This window comes from Nelumbo lutea, chromosome 1, assembly GCF_056320005.1.
Source record: "Nelumbo lutea isolate HS-2025 chromosome 1, American lotus-T2T, whole genome shotgun sequence".
NCBI lineage: Eukaryota > Viridiplantae > Streptophyta > Magnoliopsida > Proteales > Nelumbonaceae > Nelumbo > Nelumbo lutea.
In genome coordinates this window covers 104000571-104025306 of record NC_142684.1, presented here as the reverse complement: position 1 = coordinate 104025306, position 24736 = coordinate 104000571, and the positions used below count along the sequence as shown (strand labels likewise).

Genomic DNA, 24736 nt, shown 5'->3' with positions numbered 1-24736 from the left:
AAATAATGGGCTTATATAGCCGTCTACCATCAAAACAGCTTTAGAAAGAAGAAGCTGAAACTTAATTTCGTATTACTCCCATTATTTTGCATTACTTCCATTACCTGCCATCATTTGCGCCACAATTATGTAACATTTTCACATTACATGTTGCACTACAATAATGTTATTAATTGGTCCAAATGTAACGTAAAAACGTTACGTTTTCCCACTTGGTGCAAATGTTAACTAATAACCTTCATGTGAAAACAAAATACATGAATCATAGTGATAGGTCCTCTAGATGGGAGTAATATCAACTATGTATTACAATGCATTTTACTTCCCAAGTTTCAAGTGGTAACAACACTTAATGAATAAACTTTATGTTTATTATAGGTCCAAAATAAAGTATATTTTCTCAAATAATTTAAAGTGCACACAAATATGAGAAAACATCTGAACATATATAAGAGTTTCATCAATAATCTAAATGTATATATACAATTACAAAGTAGAAATAAGTCCCATTCTTTCTACATGATCCTTGAATTTCAATGGTGGCATGCCCTTAGTCAAAGGATTAGCAATCATTAACTCACTGCTGATATGCTCAATGACCACTTTCTTTTCTTTAACATGTTCTCTAATGGCTAAGTACTTAATGTCGATATGTTTGCTTCGACTCCCACTCTTATTATTCTTAGCCGAAAACACTACAGTTGAGTTGTCGCAGAAAATTCTTAAAGGCCTAGAAATAGAATCCACTACTTTAAGCCCAGAAATGAAACTCTTAAGCCATACACTATGCAAAGTAGCATCAAAACAGGAGATGAACTCAGCTTCCATTGTAGAAGTGACTGTCAAAGTTTGCTTAACACTTCTCCATGAGACAGCTCCACCGGCCATAATAAAAATATACCCAGGCGTTGATTTACGAGAATCAGCACAGCCAGCAAAGTCTGCATCAGAATAGCCAACCACATCCAAGCTATCCATCTGCCTATACATAAGCATGCAATTTTTAGTTCCTTGGAGATATCTCATGACTTTCTTTGCAGCTCTCCAGTGGTCCATACCTGGATTACTTTGATATCGTCCTAGCATCTCAACTGCATATGCAATGTCAGGTCTTGTATAGACTTGAGCATACATAAGGCTCCCAACTGCAGAAGCATATGGAATATTTTTCATAGATTCTCTCTCAAAGTCATTCTTCAGCCATTGATTCAAACTCAACTTATTGCCCTTCACTATGGGAGCAACACTTGGTGTACAATCCTTCATCTGAAATTTCTCCAAAACCTTATTGATATAGGTTTCCTGTGATAGACCTAGAACACCATGAGATCTATCTCTATGGATCTTGATGCCAATGACATAAGATGCCTCACCCAAATCTTTCATATCAAAGTTTTTAGAGAGGAATTGTTTCATCTCATGCAGCATGCCCTTGTCATTAGTTGCAAGCAAAATATCATCCACATATAAAACGAGAAAACAAATTTTACTCCCACTGACCTTCTAGTATATACATTGATCCATGGGGTTTTCAACAAAACCAAATGACTTCCTGGAATTTGAAATACCACTAACAAGAAGCTTGTTTTAAACCGTATATGGATTTCTTAAGCTTACAAACCAAATGCTCACCATCACTAGAAGAGAAACCTTCAGGTTGTTTCATGTAAACCTCATCTTCTAGGTCACCATTAAGAAATGATGTTTTCACATCCATTTGATGCAGCTCAAGGTCAAAATGTGCAACTACTACCAAAATAATATGAAGAGAATCCTTCTTAGATACAGGAGAAAAGTTTCCGTATAATCGATTCCTTCTTTCTGAGTGAACTCCTTAGCAATGAGTCTCGCTTTGTATCTCTAAATGTTGCCTGATGAATCTCTTTTGGTCTTAAAGACCCAATTATAGCCAATGGCCTTCGCTTCATTAGGCAACTCTAAAAGATTCCAAACTCCATTGCTGTTCATGGAATTCATTTCTTCCTTCATAGCATCATCCCACGAATCAGACTCTTTGCAATTCATGGCTTGTGAAAACATTTCAGGATCATTTTCGACTCTTTGCAATTCTAGGAACTACTGATTTCCTTTCACGAGTAAATCATCTTAATGTTGGACCATCTTCTCCCTAAGAAGCTTGTGGTTCAACTGTTTGTTTAGGAACTTGAGGTAATTCCTAAACTGGTTGATCCATTGGAAGATTCTTAGCAACTTGTGGAATTTCAGCGATTGGTTGTTCAACGCTTATTTGAACTTGAGGAGTACTATGAACTATTACCAATCTATCTGAAAACATGGAAGGTTGAGTTTCTGTATGATCATGATCAGGAATTAAGTCCCTGAACCGATCCCTCCCACTGATCATGTCATTTTCGAGAAACTTGGCATTTCTTGATTCCACAATCCTAGTAGTGTGAGATGGACAGTAAAATCTGTAACCCTTAGACGTTTCAGCATAGTCAATGAAAAAACCACTAATCGTCCTTGGGTCTAGTTTTTTCTCTTGAGGGTTATATATTCTTACCTCAAACGGACATCCCCAAACACACATATGTTGCAAACTCGGCTTCTAACATTTCCATAATTCAAAAGGTGTTTTTGGGACAGCCTTGGTTAGAACATGGTTTAATATATATGTAGCCGTCTTTAGTGCTTCAACCCACAAAAATTTAGGAAGATTGGAGTTATTAAGCATACTTCTCACCATGTCCATCAATGTTCGGTTCCTTTTTTCTGCAACACCATTTTGGTCCGGAAATCCAGGCATAGTGTGTTGGGCAACAATCCCATGTTCTTGAAGAAACTTGGCAAAAGGACTAGGTGCTTGTCCACTCTCAGTGTATTTACTATAATATTCACCACCTCTATCAGATCTCACTATTTGTATTTTCTTCCCAGATTGGTTCTCTACTTTAGCCTTAAAGACTTTGAAGGCATCTATTGCTTCATGCTTGTTATGAAGGAAATACACATACATGTATCGTGAGTAATCGTCGATAAAGGTGATGAAATATTTTTGACCGGACATATCCATGTTTGGACAGCATATGTCAGCATGTATGATTTCTAATACGTTTGAACTCCTTTTGGCACTCTTCTTAGACTTGTTTGTTTGCTTACCCTTGATGCAATCTACACAATTCTCGAAATCAGCATAATCAAGAGTACTAAGTACTCCGTCATTTACTAATCTCTTAATTCTATCTATAGAGATGTGACATATTCTTCAGTTAGACCGGCTTAGTGGGCAGATTGGGTGGTTCAACGCTTGTACCATTTCCGTTATGGGTCAGTAGATGCATTGTTTTGTCTTCTCGAGGTCACGCGCATGCAAAGTGCGGCAGCAATCTTATGTCGTTGATCTTATTTGATTTGAACCAATGGCTGCCTTTATATAAAGGGAGGTGGTGAGCCATTTTGCTTTGTCATTCTAAGTAGAAGCATGCTTAGGAGTTCAACAGGTGCTTAGTCTTCTATTGGTGCTTCAAGTGCTCCGTAGTGCTACACTTCAGGAAGATGTCTTCCTCTTCCTCCTTGTCTTCTTGCTCTTCCACTTCATCGTCTAGTTCTTGTACATCGACTAGTGAGTATGAGCTGGGATTTCATCTCAAGGCCACCACACTCATAGTCCATGAGACCAATGCCCATACGGCCAAGGTCGAGGGACAAAAAGACCGATGCCTATGCGGGGGAGGCTGAGGTCGGGGAAATCGATGAGGCCAACATGGATGTAGAGGTGGTGTTCGAAGAGGGGCCCAATGCCTTTGCATGGTTCAATAGCTGCTTCGCTTCTTCTCCCTATAGGTTAACACCCCAAGACCTAGCCTGCATTAGAGCACTTCATTGTATTCCCGAGGAGTATGAGTTGAGGTGACCCAGAATAGGCAAAAGGGTCCAACTCGGCTGGGCGAACTCTATATTTATGAGCATAGCATAATAGTTGGGCTAAAATTTCCTTTAAATGTGGGCATTGCGATCATGCTGTTGAGGTGGTATTGTGTCCAACCAATCTAAATTATGCCCAACTCCTTTAGGTACCTGGTTGGCCTCCTCTATTACTATACCATTCATGACATGGACATTACCCTATCAATGTTCACATACTTCCTGCACCTGAAGAAGCACCAGCAGGGCTACTAATACTTCTTGGCTCAGCGGAACAATAAGGTGTTCGTGGGAGCCCCCTCTTCAGTGAAGCACTATAAAGAGGGGTTCTTCTTTGTGCGTTGTTAGGGGGGTTGGTTGTTCCCCATTAACTTTTCAGTCCTGAAGACTAAGGTGAAGGTGTAGAATGAGGCTGAGTTGTCTATTGAAGAGTTGACGGCCATCAGGAAAATAGTGTGGATGTATAGGAATACACCTTGTTTGCGATGTTGATCCGTGTCGGGCTGATGGAGCCCCCAGCTGGTTTGTCCTTACTTGGTTTATGTTTTTCATGATTCTTTTCTTCCACTTTGACTGACCATTGTTCTTTTTTTCTGGTATATATGGTTATGGTTGGTGATGAGGAGAGGACGAGGAACATGCCGCCATCACACAAAGGAAGGTGGTGCCCCAAGCAGGGGCGACTCAGTAGCAATGTCATCCTGAGGTTGTGACTCCTCAACCACATAAGAGGTTAAGACCTATCGAGGGTAACGTAGTTGACGTTGGCTTTAACGGGTCTCCACCATAGCATGTCCTATCATGGACCACACCCTGATGATTGCTACCGAGGGCGTCCCTGAGTATCTAGCCAAGGGGTCGAGGTATATATGCCGAGCTGGAGTGTTTGGCCAAAGGATACTTTGGAAACTGAGGGCGTCCCTGAGTATCTAGCCAAGGGTATCCTGTTTCTTGGGATTCATAGGGAAACTAGAAACTGCATGAGTGGGTGTGCTGGAGAGTGTGTTCATCTAAGAGTCCATCATGATAAGGCATCTGTACTGTCTTTGTTGTTCTTCGGTTTGGTTTGCCATGCTCTTTAACTTCATGTCTTATAGGTGGCCGAGGCTCAAAAGGCCCGATTCTCCCATTTGATAGGATGCACACCCTTTGTCAGATGCCTGAGGCTCAAAATTATAGATTCTCCCATTTGCAGGTAGAGATGGCTGAGCTGAAGAATACAATGGTGACATAGGACGAGGACCTGTGAAGGTCGAGGACCCAGATACACAAGCTTAAGTAGGGTCGTGACAAGGCGTGAAAGGCAGTCGAGGGTGTTGAGGCAAAGCTGCTTCGCGCCGAGGATGAGGCGGTGGCCAAGTACAAGGAGTCTGAGGAGTTCTTGAATGCTCTTAATGACTATGCTACGGACTCTTGGAAAATCGGCTTCACTTGTTGAGATAGAAGGGTCATGCGCGGGCATCCTAAGATAGTTGCGGTCGTGGAGGAGTACAATCCCTCTGACATAGAGGTGCCCCCAGCAATAAAACCTGCTCTGGGTGACAATGCAAACACGCCCAAGGAGGCAAACTGAAGGGATAGGAAATCCATCATATGGACGCACAAGATTGTGGAATAAAGGAGGCGAATTTCAAATTTTTTTTTCTTTCCCTTCAACTGGGAATTGAATTCCCTATTTAGAAAATCATATTTTCAAGGATCATTCTTGAACCACAAACTGAACCAGATCTGAACCAAAAGGAGTAGGGAGAGATAATACCTGATATAGAGAAATAGTATCTCTCAATGGAGGTGTTCACGCCCAAGGTAGGATCCAGAATCTGCTCCCACTGAAGATGGCGCAGTGCAGGGTGGAGCAGAATCAACAGTGTTCTTCCTAAGAACTTGATTCTTTCCAAGAATCACCTGGACGGCTTGTGAATACAACTCCTACCAGTCTTTTCTCCAAAAGATTGGAATCAAGATCCAATCTTGATTTCTCCCAAGCAATGGAGATCGAACTGTTGTAGGCGGTGGCTGCAGGAAGGAGGCGGCTAGAGAGTATTTGCAGGGTGCAGAATTATCTTTTCTGTGATCTCAGCTCTGAAGACAAGACTGTTGCTAGTGATTGTTGGATGTCTAAAGGCTGCCGCCTCCTCTTCCTTTTATAGACTTAAAGGGATCAGCTCCTAATCCCATTAGGAGTTGCTAATCCAAATCATATATGGATTAGAAGTCCCTTTAAGATAATGGATAATCCTTATCTTATCTGCAGATTAGGAAGTTTCCAAATCTAAATCTCATTTGGATCTTGGACTCTCTGAGTGGATAGGGTGTGGGCCCGATCCTATCAGCTGATCTTATCTCAAAATTCACCCCTTAAAGACTAATCAAATCAGCCCAGTTCAAAATGGGCTTAAGGCCCATTTAGGGTTATGTATTCATTAAGCCTTCGAAACTGCTGCCCAGTTGGGTTTCCTTGTACGACGTGGGACCCAAACATTGATCTACACATCAGCCACATGGGTTCAGCCCAGCCTTTGTTACAAGGCCTGGCCGAATACACTGTTATGGACAGTGCACCCCCTGAAACCCATCAGATGGGCTCTATGGGCCCAACACTTACCCTAAGTGGTCCCCGGGCCAAACCACCTTATAACACCCAGGGACTGTGGGTAGATGCAAGATTATCCCATCAGGTATTATCATCAAAGGCCTTACACTTAACCTCTCAGCCCATAATGATCATACACTGCCCGACAAGAGAGGACCTCTCCCTCGGCTGCAAGGAACAATGTTGCACTCTCTCATATATGGATCCCGGGAATTAAAACCTTTTGCAAGTCATTTTGAAACCATAATTTATATACTTTTATATCTCATATAAAATATATTTTTCAAAACAAATTTCAACGATTGAAATCGGCTGCCGGTAGTCTTGGTTTTCATTAGTGAGAGTGCATCCCCGATCATTACCTTTGTCCGACAAAGGGGCTGATCCTGTCACTATGATCACCCACTCAGATGAATTCTCAGACTGTCCCAACATACCCAAGTTTTGACCCCCGCTAAGGATCTCACTGATTGGTACATCAAAGACAGCCCAATCCGACACCTAGTGCAGTATCATAATCGAGTCTAGGGGTCGGGTGTAACTTTCTAGTTTTGGCCATCAATCTCCAAGGTCCAGGGCAATACTGAAAATCTGATCTAGTTCAAAGATTCAATTAATCCCACATTGTATGTGCCTAGGGTCTCACCCTGGTAGCTGAGACAAGCCACCCCATCCGACTTGGTGGCACCATAGTGTCAGCCTTGTCAGGATAGGTCTCCCCAGACCGCCCCACTGGCTGTGAACATTCTAAACTAACACGAGTCTCATTAAGTGTCCAGTTTAAGGGTATTACACAGAAACATACCAAAGGAACATGAATCAAATATGCACTTTTATTCATTTACAATAAACTCATAAAATACATCATTATGATTGAAGCTAAGGGCATACAAAAACTATCTAACACAAAACCCCTATATAGCATGGCCGGTCTAGATGGTTTTGTCCTGTCCTTTTTTATTGTACATGACTAGGTATGTTGGGCTCATAATCAATGTACTACATTTTTGTTAATGAAAATCTACTTTTGTTCAGCACACTTTTTTCCATAAACTATTTCTTTCTCTTTTTAAGTTACCCCACTTGGGAGTTCGACTGGTAGGTGTGCTTCTCAGACTACACGTCCATTGGGGCACAACACCGATCGGGCCTTAGAGGCTCTTTGCTCGAACTGATCTACTTAGGGTCTTGATTGGCTGGAGTTCCTCTGTGTCCTCAACGTTGTTGGGGAGCTTGGTGGTGCTCGTTCTCATAGAGCTCGCACTCCTTGAGGGGGTTCACCGTGGTACTCAGCCATCTCTTCTCTGGCTTGAGGCAAGGTGATTTTTCGGAGTTCGGCTACCACCCTCTTTCACAGTTGGATAGGGGTGTCATTCTTGTCATGCCCTATTGGGCCGATTTGGCTTAGAGCCTTGGCCGTTTCAAGTCAGTCGGGTCACATAATTAAGGTGTTAGTCCTTTGGGCTTAGCTCGGCCACCAACTAGTGTGCTCATGTTGGGGGCTAACCATTCTCTATATGGTCCTGAGGTGCCTAGCCATTCAGGTCTGGCGAGGTGGTGTGTCCGGAAGCATGTTGTTAACCACTTTGAAACACCAATTTCAATATTTATAAATTTTTTGATTCTCAAAATAACTACAAAATGCAGTTAGTGGTGAGAAAGGGGCCGTATCCACAGGGAAGCGGGGGAAAAATTGTTACATACTTCAATCCAGACAAATAACAAGATTTGATATTGCAAAAACACAAAATTTAATTAACTGAACTGGAATACATTAAAATAAAATTCTAACAATGCTGAAAGCAAAAATTGCAGAAAAATAAATAAATAACAGAAATAGAAAAAAAAACTAAATGAAAAATCTACAACTCGGTCAAAGGTAACAGTCTCTAGATCTATCCTTTGACCCTCAAACTCCTTAAGTTGGGCCTTCCGTCTTACCTAACCGAATTTCAAATCTACAAAAAGGAAGACAAAAATTAAATTTGATAAAAATAAATTGCAGAAATAAAATAAAAACTAGAAATTGAAGAATGGAAAATTATTTTCTATTCTCAATGATAAAACCACCAAACTATATTCCAGTTCATAATCCTTGTGGGTAAATTATGAAAATAATTTGGTATTTTATCCTAATTAATTATATAGATATAACAAAATTTCCTGTGGGATAAATTTTATTATATCAAGTATAATTAATCACAATTTATGTGATATTAACTTAATATATAATTTTTGATTAACTGAAGATGTTGTGGCTACTCTCCAATTATATAGATATAACTAAATTTCTTTTAGTGTTTCAGGCTCTACTTAATGCATAAGAACTATTCATCCTCAAGTGATAAGCATTTACCAAGAATAATCACATAATTCATGCATAAACTTAATTTGAGCAATATAATAAAAAAAGTGCCCAAAAATAATTGTTTATGTGTTGAAATAATTTAAACTAAAATTGTGTGCATAAAATAAAATTATACATGCATATTCACAAAATTTAGGCACATATATAAAACTAAACACTAAAAGTGTTATTTTCAGGCAACTACCAACATATTGTAGCCCAAAAGTAAAATTATTTATGCACTAAAAATAGCATGCATAATGACAAATTAAAATTATACATGCACAAAATATAGTTGTTAGCATATAAACAAGGTGCATACTACAAACTTTTTTTTTTTCTTAATGCCCAAAGCAAGCAACGTGTCTTTAGTTTAGCTCTTCAGGGAGTTAAAAACGATCAGCACCTAAAATATGGATCCACATCATTTAGTATCGTTTCCTACCTTTAGCCGGGTCATTTTTTGATCAATTATCTATGAAATCAATCATAAAATTCACAGAAATCCCAGTATATTTTGCACAAAAAATTCAAAATCAAAGAACTCATATTCAAAATACATAGGCACCGAAATGTAATAATTTTATTTATGAGCCAATCTAACATGACAAGGTAGAGGCAAAAGCAAGGCTCTCATACCAAATGTTAGTTGATACGATAAACCCAAAACATGTTTCTAAGCATGCAAAACACAAATTTGACTTCCCTCCGGCCATTGTCTTTGTTGCTTGGCAAGATAATTTTTGTCTCAAAGCTGAACCCACTCCCATCACCTTGATGTCCCAACTTAGCAAGATAACTTTTCTCTCATTTTAGGTGATGTAAGTGAACAGAAGAGAGTAGTGAGAGGACCAAAATAATGGGCTTATATTACCATCTACCATCAAAACAGGTTTAAAAATAAGAAACTGAAACTTAATTTTATATTATTCCCATTATTTTGCATTATCATTTGCGCCACGATTATGTAACGTTTTGACTGTTGCACTATAATAATGTTATTAATTGATGCAAATGTAACGTTTTACGTTACATGCCGTCAACCTGCTTTCTAGGTGTCCATCTTCAAAACGCAGATGAGAAACCTATACCAAATCTGCCGCTAGAAGATGCAACGGCGGTGGCGGAACCCCCTTCTCGCTCTGGCGGCAGTGATGAGCCCTCTTTGAGTGAAATCAGAGGGGCAGAGGGGAGAGAGAGACGATAGGTTGAGAATAGAGAGAGAGACCAAAGAGAGACAGGCGGAGGTGAAGACGCAGCTGCACACGGCGGCGAACCAGCGGCACCCCCTTCTCGCTTTGGCGGCGGCGATGAGCCTCTTTGAATGAAAACAGAGGGGCGGAGGGGAGAGAGAGATGAGAGGTTGAGAATGGAGAGAGAGAGAGAATGAGATATAGGGAGACAAAAAGGTGGCGAGAGAATACCAGATCTGTCTCTGCAACTTGCAGCAGGGATGGTGAAATAGAGGAAGTGAAAGAGGAGAGAAAGAGAGAAAGAGAGAAATCGCAAGAAGAGAGAGAGTGAGAGAGATAAGGAGAGGAGAAGTGGCGAGAGAGAGAAGTACCAAATTCGCCGCTGCAACGGCGGTGGTGAAACACGGAAGTGAAAGAGGAGGAGAGAGAGAAAGAGCGGGAAGAAAGAATGACAGATAGGGAGAGAATGACAAGCTCCTCTGGTTAACATCCCTGTCCTTTGGTAGCCAGTAGTCGAGCTCAGTTAACTTCAGATTCTCAATTCCAATCTGGTAAACCCTCTCCCACAAGCTCAGATCCATGTGTCCGGTTGGAGCTGTTAATGCATAACCTATTGTATCTCCACAGTCTAACTGCATCTTTGAAAGCCTGTGATACCGTGCAAGGGAGCTCAATCCAAATGGTTGTTCTGTTGGTTTTGGCCCCATCCTGCAGTCGCCTTCCACCCTAATCCTGATCTCCTCTAGAACAGAGCAATTGTCCAATCCAGATGAAGCTAGAGGGTTCAACAGCTCACCAACGGCAATCCAGAGGGAGAGGTATCGTAGTCGGTCCCAAGTTTTCCTCTAGAACCTGCTGCAATTAATGCCTATTTGAACACGAGTAATCCACTTCACAGGAATATCATCACCCAAGAAGATCATGAATTCAGTAGGCCAATCTGATGTGCTTGCATCATCCCTGGATTTGTTGGGTTCAAAACCATGTTGGCAGATGGCCTGTCGCCAGTGACCTGGTGGAGGCTGTCCCACACACAATCAATATGCAGTTGTAGGATCCTGTCCCAGATAGGTTCCAGAGCTCGTAGTGACGAGGTAGCGTCAAGTTTCTTGCAGCAGGAGATACTTACATCCACCAGTGTCTGTTGGAGCAAGTAAGCAAATGTCCTCACCCCGATCTTGACAATTCTGGCGAAGGGAATGAGAGGAAGATGAAGAGAACCAAATAGGAGGGTAAAATAGCTTTTTTTATATTTTATGTTAATGACTAAGAATGATTAATCAATTGTCAAAAATAGAAATAGTAGAGGTTGTATTAGTTAATTTATAGACAGTAAAAGTACACTTAATCAATTAGTTGAACAGTAAGGTAGTTTAAGAAATTTACCTTAAAAGAAATAAATAAATGATGGGAAATAAAAGGAAAGGAGACTGCAAAGAGCAGGGAATAATTTCTCCTTTTCCCCAAAAGAGGGAGGTCTAAGGTCTTCTCCAAAAGCTAAAACAATGGAGAAGTCTTCTTCATCTTTCAAGGAGGAGAATCATGACGAAGTTGGGTTGCTTTCATGCTGGGGTCGTCTCAAGCATAAGCTCTCATGGCCAAAAAGAGTTGGGCTCCATCGAAGTGAGGGTTGCAGCTTCAGAGCGGTTTTCAGAACCAGGCAACCGAATCGAGGTGGTGGTTTCAGGTATGATCCTTTGAGCTACGCCCAGAACTTCGATGAAGGTTGCTGGGATGAAGATGATGAGGATTCATTCCATCGTGCGTTTTCCTCTAGGTTTGCTGCTGCCCCTGCGTCTAAGGGGCTTGGACATCAGTGAAGAGCTATTTGTATCTTGAACTCCATGGTTTCATAAGATGGTCTTTCATGGAGTTGATGAACGCCCAGACCCAGAGCATCAGGTTAGGTGGGTGGGCTTGGAATTGGAGTTGGAGATGTTGGTTCGTGTACTGTTAATTAATACCAACTATCTGATTTGTAGTCTATATAGAGAAATTGGATATATATACAATTTATCACAAGTATGCTAGCTTCTTTAAAAGCTGTTATTGTTACTGTAACGATCATATATATAGATGACGAGCGGAGTGGCTCAACAGACTTGACTCTCTCCCTGTAGTATTCTTCCGATCAATCCTCTCTCTTCACGTGTTTGTTTATTTTCTTGTTATACTGCCTTTGATTGCTTGCGTTCTTGATAGTATAGATGTAATCATGTCTATGTTCTGCATTTTCCTGTTTCCAACTCATGTGGTTCAGAAATGTTCTTCACTATCCACAATTATGTAGCCCAGAAAAGCCGATGTGGTGAGGCTCCTTTTTTTTATTATTATTATGTCGCTTCCGGAAGTGGGGCCGCCATCACCACCACCTCATTCACATTTGGATGTTCAAGCATTTCTGTAAACAGTTAGCGGATGTTCCAGCACTGGCAGCTCCCGAAGTGCAGCTCACCACCCCATGCATGAACTTTGAATGATTTGTCGATGGTAATGGAATTCCACTGTTTTTACTACTATTTCTATGGATTTGGAATACACAAAACAATAGCTCACATGCATCATTCCCTTTCTTTTCAGAAAGAGCTTACTAACATTATCCTTTACACACAGCATATTTGGCTTCCTTACGGATTGGTGCTATCATTACTGGATCAAAGACCAGGGAAGAGAAACTTTCCATCCAGTACCTACATATCACACACCCACTGCCAGCAGTTCATGAATTGTCCAGTTAAATCGTATAATTTGCCTTGAACCAAACCCGTTAAATCGTACACACCCAAAGTGTTCCAAGTTTCCAACTTCGAACATTACGTCGTATGATTTGCTTTAACCGGCCGGGCCAAAGTGTTCCAACTTTGAACGTTACGTATGATTCGCTTAACTCATTTTGCTTTAAACCTTAAAGCGTTGCCAATGATATCAACTCGATCGTCCTTGACCTAGGCGGTTTGGGAAACTATTTTACTAAGCAACTGATGATTGGGCGCCGGCCTGCTGGGTTTTGATTGCTTCGATTGCCTCGCTGAGCTCACCGTCAGGTTGAACCATCATCAAACCTGCCACTCGGATAGCTTCTTCACACCATTCCTAGTTTGGTTTTGAAAATACCGAGGTTGCATGCATTCATTTACCTTGTTAAATTCACTTATCCGGCGAATTGTTTTGTGGCCGGCAGAGGTGGGCGGGCTCGACCTCAAATTTTATATGGATTAGATTTGGATTTTCGGTCATTGGATTGGGTTTGGATTAAAAAAATTAGAATTTTATATTTTTGGGCTGGACCAATCTGATTCAATTATATACATTCATATATATAAATATATAATTCTAAATATTTAATCTCAATTTTAATAAATTTTGTTTTCTTATTTTATGCAAATCCCAAATTTGTTTTCTTTTTCTTATTTGTTTGAAACAAAATACTAATTTTTAACCATATTTCCCTGAGGATTCAACCCCTTCCTCACCACTAAACTACCTTCTTTATTTAGTTTTGAGGATTGGAAAAATATAAATCATTAAACTGATGTATCGGGTTTTGACAACGCATCCTGAGTGTACCAAGATTTTTTAAACCCAAATTTTAGGATCGAGCTTGGATTAACCACAAACCCATCCCAACCTATCCGGTTTACACCCTAAAGGCCGGATGATTGCATTTAACAGTGCTATTTTATGTCCAAAATAAAGTTATAACAAATTTTCAGATGATAAGAAATTTTTTACCCAAGTCTCAAAAATATATAATTACTAAATTAATTCTATCGCTTGAGAATCATTCTTCCATGGATAAATTCCTTAAACTATACTTATGATTTAATTATTTGATTAAGTGTTTCTTTACTGTTTAAAAATTGACTAACACTATTTTTACCGTTTCTGACAACTGATTAATACTTCTTTTACCATTAGCTCCTGTTAATAGGAATATTTTTTACCCCTTGTATAAGCACACAACGGGTATAGAAAAGCTTTATATAACGTTTTAAAATTTGCCCATGAATTACAACTTGGCATTTCATGTAAAATAAACAGTTAACTAATTCGAGGTTGAGAAGCCCAATGCATATGGACAGTAAATGTTGTAAAAGAAGAGAATCAATAGATGGGACACCCATCAACCACTATACCCTTAGCCGTAGGACAAGAAGCTAAATCACAATGCTCGCCACCTGTACCCCACCAGTCCAAGTGTTTACCTTCCATGTGGAGTGAGAAGTAGAGAAAAACCCCCATGACAGCAACCCCAGCATCCAGAGCTCCCGAAAGCACATAGTTATACCTCTGCCACCAGCTCTTTCGGTACCGGAAGATGAAGAAATTGAAAATCGTGCCCACCAAAGCCCAAGAATTGAAGTTCACTGTTGTTGCTGCTGGCATCGTAACTGTTGCTCCTAAGAGGACGGGGAAGTTAATCAGTGAAATCCAAGTTTTCTTGGGAAACGTCTTGTGTAAAAGCCAGACCAGAAGTGGCGCCAAGGCACCGCCAACGAAGAACCAGTTCAGTGCCCCGTAGTTTCCAAGACTTCCAACGATTCGTTTGGGTCCCACAAGGCCCCAGATCACAGATGCATCGAAGAAGACACGATCATTTGGGCAAGTCCAAGGACTGCCCGGAGGGAGTATCTGATCTTCACAGATATTTGGAATAGATTTCAGCATCCACATGGCCACAGCAACGTTGACCGTTCCAGCCAGGATGGTTCCGATGAACTAGTTTGGTGGCCCAAATATGTAAATTCCAACAGAAAAAACAATAAGAACATGATAAGCAAATTGAATCAATACAAAGTAGAATGTAGTAAACAACCAGCACAATTAAGATAGAAATTAATTAATGATGCGTCATCGTGTTAACACCGTCCCCGTTCCCGATCCCCAACGGGGAAAGGAATCCCCCTCCATCCCCGACTTCGACGGGGATGAATTCATCGTCGGAGACCCGAATCCCCGAAACTAAGAGAGAGAGAGAGGACCATTGGGACTTGGAAGAGTTTATGTCAATGATGACTGATGAGAGAGAATCTAAAGGGTGACAGCGACGGCGACGACGGTCAGCGATGATGATGAAGGCCGGCAGTCTGCGAATCGACGACGAAGACGAAGTCTCTTCCTCAGTTCTCTGGCCTCTCCTCTGTTCGATGTCCGACGGGCGAGTGGCTAGTGGCAACAGTCAGCGACGGCGGTTGGCAGTCAACGAATTGGCGACGAAGATAAAGATAGGGTTTACTGGTTTTGTGGTTTAGTCGCCTCTCTTGAGTCTTCTCTGTCGAAGACAGGAGAATGAAGACTAGTAACTGGTTTAGCCGAGGGTTAAGGGTTTTCCAACTTTTCAAGTTTTCTTGATTTCTTCGAATTATGTTTTTGACTTTTAGTTTTTACTGTTTTATAAATAAATTAATAATTATTATACTTATATAATATATAATATTATATCATATATAGTATATTATCTATAATATAATATAATATTAAGTGGGGACATCCACAATCGGGGATTCATGGGTACCTCCCATCCCCGACCCCATCGGGTCAAGGAGCCCGGGTACCCCTCGGGAATGGGGAAAACTGCAACCCCTTGGTGGAGAGTGGGAGAGGGGGCAATGTACATGAAACAATATATCCCAAGTGAGGATTTTTGGGACCATAGCGGGGGGGGGGGGGGGCGCATGACTCCCCTAGGTCCCCCCTGGCTCCGCCCCTGCTTTAAGATGGCATAAAAGCCATTTTGACCAAGTGGTCTAGTGTTAATCTCACCTATCAGCTTAAGTTTTTTTCTTGAATGGTTCTTTGAGATGGTATTAAAGCCACTCTGATCAAGTAGTCTCAAAACACAAGGTATGAATGAGCCTGTACTTATTTACACTTGAAGCCCAAATGTTCAATTTCTTTCTCTTTCATGTGCAACCAACGAAAGCATAATAGTATAATTATATATTTACCTTTACAACAAGCATAGTTAATAAAGTTTAGAATGCTAAAAGAGAAGCATACCTGAACTAAGAACATTGATTTTGGTGGAATCTTCATATAATGGCCTAGCTTGAAATCACCGAGAAAAGCAACAGCCTGCATCGCGCTGATAGACCCATAGGTTTTGAGGCACGCATTAGCTATAGGTTTTCCTGGTAATATGATACCCATGATATACTCTGTGAGCTTGTTTAGCGGTGGTACCTGTAAACAAATTAAAAGATGGTCTGCTTAAAAACTTTGAAAGATATTAAACAATTCCTGACAAGCAAGAGTAAAGAGAAAACGAAAAATTTGCTTTTGATATCTTTAAAATGCAAAATAGCACATATTCATAGCTATAAATATCTAATTTGGGTGGAAGTAGTGAAAACATTTTTGTTTTGTGATTCCAACTTATCTATTTTCTAAAGTCCGGAAGCTACATTTGAAGCTCCTAAAATTGAGGTTTTTCAAAGGGGATCTTTTGAGCTACCGAGCTACAGGCAACCAAATGGAAAAAGACTTGATTTTTGAACTTTGAGTCTTTAAGAAGCCCAAAAGATCTGCGCAAAAGACGAGCTAAAAGGGGCCGAAATCAAGCTTGTACAAGCAACCCTGGTTGTTAACTAATGATAGGTTATATCCCGTAATTTTTGCTAAGACATGATAAAATCTCAGGCAGGGACCAGCATATTGGGTAATGGAATTTTTGTATCAATATATAGTGTGCATGTGCAGTGGTAATTTTTTATGATGATGATGATGATAATAAATAATATATTTTCAAAATTTTTTATTTTTATATTTTTGTCTATAAAAATTATTTTTATCTTTTACTCTTATTTTTATTTAATATGATGAATATACATATTAGAGATATGCACAATTTATTTTTTATAATTTTATTTGTATTTGTATACCATTTTGTGTATTCATTTTTTAATTTTTACCATTATTTAATTATGACATCAGGTTTGATATATTTGACCCAAAGGTTAGAATTATTGATTTGACACCTAAAAGGAAAACAATTCCATTTTAGGTTCTTTTTAAATCTATATTTTATTTCTATCTTGAATAAAAACAATTATTCTTTGTCGTACTTATTTTTCTTTAATATGGTTAATTAATATAGGATTTAATGAAATAACGAGAGTTAATACCCTAAATATTAAGCTTAATGACAGGGAATTGAGCGAGCATAAATGTAATAATTCAAATTACATTTTGTGCCTTCGTAATCAGAGAAACTAAATTTAAAATTAAGGGTATTTTAATCAAGAATATCATTCAATGAATGTTATTGGGAGTTAATAACTTAAAGATAAGACTTAATGACAGGGATTTGAGTGAGGAGAAAAGTGGTTCAAATTATATTTCTGTCCTTAAAATTAGTAAGGACCAAATTCAAAAATATGAATACTTAAGTCAATCAAAAACTGCACACTCTTATTCATATTTTCACTAATAATATAGATATTCAGTTTACAATATTACTCTGAAGTATTGACAAAACTTTCTCCTTTTTCACCCCCCCCCCCAAGCTTTTACTTAATTAGGCTGTCAGGCATAAACCTAGCTAAAAGACGGTATTGAAGTTGAATCATAAAACAACTGTAAAAAATTTAAGTGATAAAAGTTTATAAAAGTAGGAAACTGTTTTTATCACTGCTATCAAAAGAGAAGAAAGACTAAAGTACTTTAACTATAATCTCTTCTACCACAATCAACTTCTAATTTCATAGATAAGGCCAGAATAATGCCGTTAACTGAATATGAAACTTAAAAAAGGCCATTACCCTAGAGACTGAATCAGCTCCCCACAAGAGTGCCCCCCACAACGTCCCACAGCACATCTCCACTGTGTGTTAGAATCATCCCCTGATGATGACATCATCATTCCTGATATTATCATCCGGAGATGTTTTCAATACACGGCGGAGATATGTTGTGGGATGTCGTGGAAGGCAATTTTGTGGGGGAATGATTTGAACTCCATTGCCCCATGCCAAAAAGAGTTGGGGGTTGGAGGGAAAAGCTCAACTCTATTACCTGATTTGTTGTAGCAACAATGACGGTGATGGGAAGAGTAAAGACGAAGGCAATGACAGACGCGAAGAGGAATCCCCACCAGGGCATCTGGACCTGACTTTTCAGGAAGATGCAAAGCAAAAGAGAGACTACGAGAGTCACTACAAGCAATAGGTAGAACCACCATCCAGGTATGTCACTGTACTTCTTCATCAATCTTGTGTGAATGTCCTCCTTGCCATTGTATGAACAATATCGTTCATAGATTTCCCTGTGCATCAATTCCAGTACATGAAAAGGAATTTAGGCTCCATTTGGAAGGAGTACAAATACAATATATAAATATGTAGAGTACAAAACCTTATATTTTGTATTATTTTATATGAATTTGTACTGTATATATTTATACTTATACTCCTTCCAAATTAAGCTTTAGAAGAATTAATGCATATACTCAAAGAAAAATGATCGGTACAACTTGAGGCCTGAGGAATACATCACGTACCTTCCATGAAACAAGGCAACATGCGTTAGGGTGGCTGCAACAGTGGCAAAGGCAAAGCCATACGACAGAGCGAATAACATGCTCACATGGACCCGCCCTTGTTTCTCATAATTTGCGATATCTATCTCAAACTTATCATTCACGATGGCTGAAACATTATACATTTGACCATGGGATGTGAACAAGTGAGAGGAGAAGATGGGAAATGTTTTGGCATTGTACAGGTTTAATCCCCAGTATGATATAGGGATGATAATGTAGATGAATACGACATAGCCGATATAGACGTTAACTGTGGCAAAGAAAGGGCTCAGGAGGGGGCTGTACAGAAAGGAAGATACAACAGTCCAATCTAGTGAAAATGCTCCGATCCCCAGACCCTGCATTCCTGAGCCGATCTGGTGGGCTGTGACTGACTTGGAGAATGCCCAACAAATCCATGAAATGCTTGACAGAGTAGGGAAGAGGTAGCCTGGAACAATACACCAGCAGAAACTGCAAATGAGTGCAATCAAGAAGAACTTCCCTCTTGACATGCCTTGATCATCTTTTTCATGTAGTGCCCTACAAAGTTCAAACCTTGAATCAGTTATTACCACAGCTACTATTACATAATCATAATTAAAATTATATTAAAACAAGGATGGTCACGTCAACTTGTCTCTCCTTGCTCCACTATCCCAATCAAGCAATTGTAAGAGGGTCTTGATTATTCACTTTTTAAGCCTTTTGATTTGTCACCAATATCACAATCTCCCCTTTTCGGCCCCAAGAAATCAGGAAGATGCTCTATTAGGATTTAGAATAGGGCCAACCCAACCCATTACCAAATAAAATTTTAAATTTTTGTTAATAAAAATATCATAATTAGTTACGAGAGTATATATATAAATCTTTATATATTTTTTGTAATCAACTAAAATTCAATAAAAATTTAATTTATAAAAAAATCATAGTTTTATAATTAATATAGGCAAGTTTGTCCCTATCCCAAGCGCAGATAAATATTATTGCGCTTAGGGTGTGGGCCATGTTAAGCCAAGCAACTTTAAAAACTGTTAATAGACTATCAAAATCAGGCTTGTGATCTTTTATTTATTTATTTTTGCTCATTAGGCTATACAACGGGGGTAGTCGATCCCCCATAGCTCCTTTCGTTTCAATATTAATAATTTTCATCCAAAAATAGTTAAAAATCAAAAGATAATGCATGCATGGGTTGTGCTCAGTTTGGTTCAGTCTCATGACAAATGTCACATTTTTCTTAAAAGTGCAACTTAAGGGTTGGGTCAGGTTGATGATCAACCCAAGCCCAACCCGAAGTCTTAAACTTTGAGCTCGGGCTTAGACTAATTTAATTATGACTAAAATAGTTAATTTATAGATTAAATTAATTATGACTACAATCTAACTTTATATATTTACTAATATTTAAATATTTTAAATATTTAAGCAGCATTTACAAAAGTTGTAAGATTTAATCATTAATAAAGTAAAATAGATAGAATTGGTTATACATAAAGGTTAATTATCGCACGGCCCCCGCTAGTTTAGAGAACAAAACATCATTATAATAATGGAAGCTAGGAGTGTGCAGACTTAGGACAATGGCCTTACTAATAGAATAATCTCGCCTTTTCTCTCAGGCCAGTTGCGTCTACGTTTAATCTTAGATAGCAAGAGTCATCATGAGTAATGGCCTTACAAATACAGGTATTAAGCTAATATTTTAAAAAAAATAAAGTCATTATTCACCATTAAAAAAAAAAAAAAAACAATCTCATTTCTCTACATAAAAACATTAATTTCAAACCCAAAATAGAGATAGAGACGGAGGAAAAAAGAAAAATCATAACTCGTTGCTAGGTTGAAACAATAAACCACAAAATGAAAGGATCAAGAACAATCTATCAACGACTTCAACCACCTTGAGAAAACAATGAGAAGCATTTCAAAAAAACAAAAGAAAAAGAAAAAAATACTTATATTTATATTTATATTCCTTCAATAGGTTGAATTTAAAAAAAAAATACAAATAAAAATATATATTATACAAATACATACAAAATAATGCAAAATACAAGATTTTGCACTCTATATATTTATATTTATATTCCTTCAAAATGAAGCCATAATAACAGTTGCTTTGATTTAAGAAAACAAAATCATTCACCTTGGCCAATACCCTCTTAATTGTTGAATGGGGAAGGCAAAGTAATGATCATGGCCTTACGGGAGAGGGGTTGCATGTTGAATATATTTCCTTTCCATACATAGAGAAGTATAGAACGGAAAGGCAAAGTTGCCTTGTTCAACCAATTTCATTATTAACACAATCATTTAGTACTACTAAGCCAGTAATAACAATAATATCATATTGTACAAACATTTTCTAATGTACTCACCGGAACATAGAGACTTGAGCAAGTGTATAAGGCCACCACATATGTGCAGGTTCCACCACGTACTTCCTCAGTAGTCCCGCCCAACCATAGCCTAATACCTGATCCATAGGCATATATACTTTAGTACACGTGGTTTTCAAAACTGGACCTGATGGTTGGAATCAAAAAAACTGGAAATCGATCAGGTGATCGATTCTGTTTTTTTTCAAAATCGAATTTTTTTTAAGTTGTTGATTTTTAGTCAATAAACCATTAACCCGGGTGATTAACTATTCAAATCATTTTGACCATTTTTTATTTTTTGTTAGAACAGGCCAATCGTTCGATTCGAATGATTGGACCGTTCGACCTAATAACCGGACCCCTGACCGATTTAGTCTCCCAATTAGTTTTAAAAATCATGGTTTCACACCACCCAACTAATTTGCAAAAGTAAAAGATCATTTAACCCTTTTATACTTAATTGAAATCATTTTGTTAAATAGAGTCAACATTTGATGTGACCATGGTAGCTGCATCTTGATAAATTGGGTGAATAAGATTCTAGCTATTCCAATTGGAATCTTTATAAATCATGTTTGGGTCTAGGCATGTATAATATCCTTGCAGCCCTAACAATGAGTTTATTGCTTTATATAATAACTAGTTACGACCAATATTGTATGCACGACTTAATTTGTTAACAACTAGAAGTAGCCTTATAACATTCTTATGACAGTGTAATTGCAATCTTAATTGGTGAGAGTGGGCAAATTTTATATTAATTTTTTATTGCTGTTAAATGAAATTTAAGTGGACATTAAAAAATTAAATTTAAAACTAATACATTATTATTAATTTTATTAATTATTAACTTTATTAATAATTTTGTTTTTATGATTTTTTATTAATAAAAGTTAGTATAGTTTTATAACTTGATTAATGTAATTAATTTAAATGGATTTAAAATTATAATTTTTATTAGCAATAACAATTAATAATTGTTTTAAGATAATATATTAATTATAACTATAATAATATTTTTTAATTATTATAATTTTACCATAATTACTTATCTTATTTTAATATTTAAATTAACTTAAATATCAGCAAAAATCTATGATGTCAAAAAAGTATTTTACCGAAACTAGAAGTGCTTTGACCAACCTCCTCCATAAATTTCGAGGAATGCCACCTAAGTGGTTTCAACTTTTCTAATTCCGTGTGATTGGTTAGAAGTTTTTTCTGGTATCACAGTTTAACTTGTTTACCAAAAAAAATGTTGAACTTAAATATTAATATTTTAATATGTTTGATAGAAAATTAAATTAATGTATTAAGAAGGTGGAAAGAGATAGGTGTAAGTGCAACTTGGGTGGGTTGGGGGTAGGGTCAGGTTTATGGTCAAGCTCAACCTAGCCCCAAACCTAAGTCTCAAACATCAAGCTCAAGTCTAGTCCATCCCAAGCTCAAGTCCGAGTTTACCAACCCAAGTCCAACCTGATTTCAATCCAATGCATCTTGAGTTGGGCTTGGGCTCAAGCTAGGCTTGAACGGGTGGGCCCAGTTTGAACATGTTTTTAATAAAAATTTTTATTGGGATTTGTAGCTCAAATACCAATAGAATAGGTTGAAAAATATGAACAAATGCCATTAATAAATGTATATATGCATAACTTATACGTATAGATATATAAGCAAAAAATGTTTTTACATAAATAAAATACATAACATGTGTGTTTTTGTATATGCATGTGCATGGGTGTGAGTTTAAAATAATCATATACATACTGTAAATAACTAAATATAGTTTATGGTGTCTGTAATAGTAAAAATACATATTATACATATAAATATATATAGTATAAATACATAACACAATATATAAATATGTAAAAGTGTATATAATCATAAAATGTTGGGCAAGCTCGAGTTAGGGTTGAGCTATCTGACGCCTCAATCCAAACTTGATTGCATTTATCAAAATTCAGGAGAGGTTTCATAACAACAAGAAACGATGCCTCAGACGGCCCACCCTGGCCCTAGTTAGTAGTTATAGCCCGCAGCCCAAACAACGTGCTATTGCCTCAGCATCATTAGAACGGCCCACCCTGGCCCTAGTTAGTAGTTATAGCCCGCAGCCCAACAACGTGCTATTGCCTCAGCATCATTAGCACGGCCCACCCTGGCCCTAGTTAGTAGTTGTAGCAGGCAGCCAAAACAACGTGTTATTGCCTTAGCTTCACGTACTAGTCCGAATCAGGTAGGCCAAACGTTGTAAGCAACTTCACCGATCACTTGGAAAATTGTCAAAATATAACCAACCTACTTTTGAAAGAGGTTAAAAACCATTTTGGCACTTGGCGGTTATTGTCAGAATATTTATTAGGGTTCATTGAAAGTACTTTAACTATAATAGCTACTGGATCCGGTCCCCACATATACACACAGTAGAGCGAGAGAGAGAGAGAACCTGGGTTGTGATGACAAGCATCCAACCAGCAAAGAAGGAGATATTCCGGTGATAAAAAACCTTAATGATGTTGATGATTTCTACCGCGTATGGCGATCCGCCACCGAAAGCACTGCCGGCATTGGCGAACATAGAGACGAGTACGTGCTCCTTCATGTTAAAAGGTCCAGGATTCAAGGAGAATTCCGTGGACCCAAAACACGGCAGACGGAACTTCGTCCGTGGGAGAACGGAGGCCATGAAGCGGCCGATGGGGAGCGTAGCGACCTGAACGGTGATCTGGGTTATGATGATGGGCTCCGTCTGGTAGGAGAAAAACTGGTTGAGGAACGACAGCAGTGCACATGATATCAATCCCATAAACCACATTCGGAAAGTCCATATGGGCAGCGATGGATCGTCGGTGTTCATCACCGTCAGTCGCACTTCTTCAATCGGGGACAGTTCCTCTTCATCTATCTCATATTCAATCTCCGCTTTCTTCCTCGTTGTCAAGAGTTCTATTTCTGATGTCGCCATGGCGATTGGTGAAAGAGAGAAGATATTTTTATCAAAAAAAAAAAAAAAGAAAAAAACAGAGAAGATATCAAGTAGCTTTTTGCAACTGCATATAGAGAGTAGAGATGTGGAGAGGAAGTGTGACACTGTGTGAGTGGGTGGAGCCTGATATATAATTTATTTTGAGGTAACGATTGAGTGATTTTTTGAAGAAATAAATTGCGAGATAATTCAATTAATGGCATGTTAGTTTGCACGCCGAATTCTGAATAGTAATAATTATTTTAGAGGTGTAATCGAGTTGATCAAACTTTTCTGGTTATGAAGTTTGAATGTATATATAGAAAGTTCTTATGAAATTTGAATGCTGAGTTATGAATTCTTTTAATGACAATTGTCCATTTTAACCTTGTATATGAGAAAGTTTAATTAATTATTTAATAAATTAACTAAGAATTAATAAAATGAATATAAAAACAATTTATAAATAATGGAATTGATAAAAATTTTGAGGCAAAATGATGAAGGAAGGACATGGTTTCAAAGAGTTTTGATCAATTAAAACCCATCCATGAATTTTGATAAATAACACATGATTGGCTATCATGTTTATGATTCCAATTTATTGGTTAGACGCTTTTCCAATATCATATATTTCCCATATCATAGTCAAACCCAAATTTATAAATAATTAAATATTTTTAAAAATTAAGTAACTATTTTATTAATTAAATTTATTATGACTTTAATATAATTATTAATAATTACTTTTATAATTAATTACATATTTCTTAAGATATTGACCATTAATTAATTAATATAATTAAAATGGTTAATTCCATAACTTAATATGTATAAATAATTAA

General features: G+C 38.1%; 1 protein-coding gene and 2 long non-coding RNA genes across 3 annotated transcripts; 1 reads left to right on the top strand and 2 right to left on the bottom strand.

The window, feature by feature from the left end:
* Positions 1-8205: 8205 nt before the first annotated feature.
* LOC148876532 (uncharacterized) lies at positions 8206-10687 on the bottom strand. The gene is made up of 2 exons (XR_016112324.1): positions 9870-10687; positions 8206-8436 (listed from the first exon to the last, which is right to left on the bottom strand). It is a non-coding gene; the product is annotated as an uncharacterized LOC148876532 (long non-coding RNA).
* Positions 9962-12153, top strand: LOC148876531 (uncharacterized). The gene is made up of 3 exons (XR_016112328.1): positions 9962-10836; positions 10917-11705; positions 11796-12153. It is a non-coding gene; the product is annotated as an uncharacterized LOC148876531 (long non-coding RNA).
* Positions 12154-13985: 1832 nt separating this feature from the next.
* Positions 13986-24252, bottom strand: LOC148876530 (oligopeptide transporter 4-like). Its single transcript, XM_088972447.1, has 6 exons — positions 23373-24252; positions 20921-21018; positions 18516-19079; positions 18032-18281; positions 16019-16201; positions 13986-14737 (listed from the first exon to the last, which is right to left on the bottom strand). The coding sequence occupies exons 1-6, from the start codon at positions 23889-23891 to the stop codon at positions 14123-14125; spliced, it is 2229 nt and encodes a 742-aa protein (XP_088828573.1). The 5' UTR covers positions 23892-24252; the 3' UTR covers positions 13986-14122.
* Positions 24253-24736: the final 484 nt, after the last annotated feature.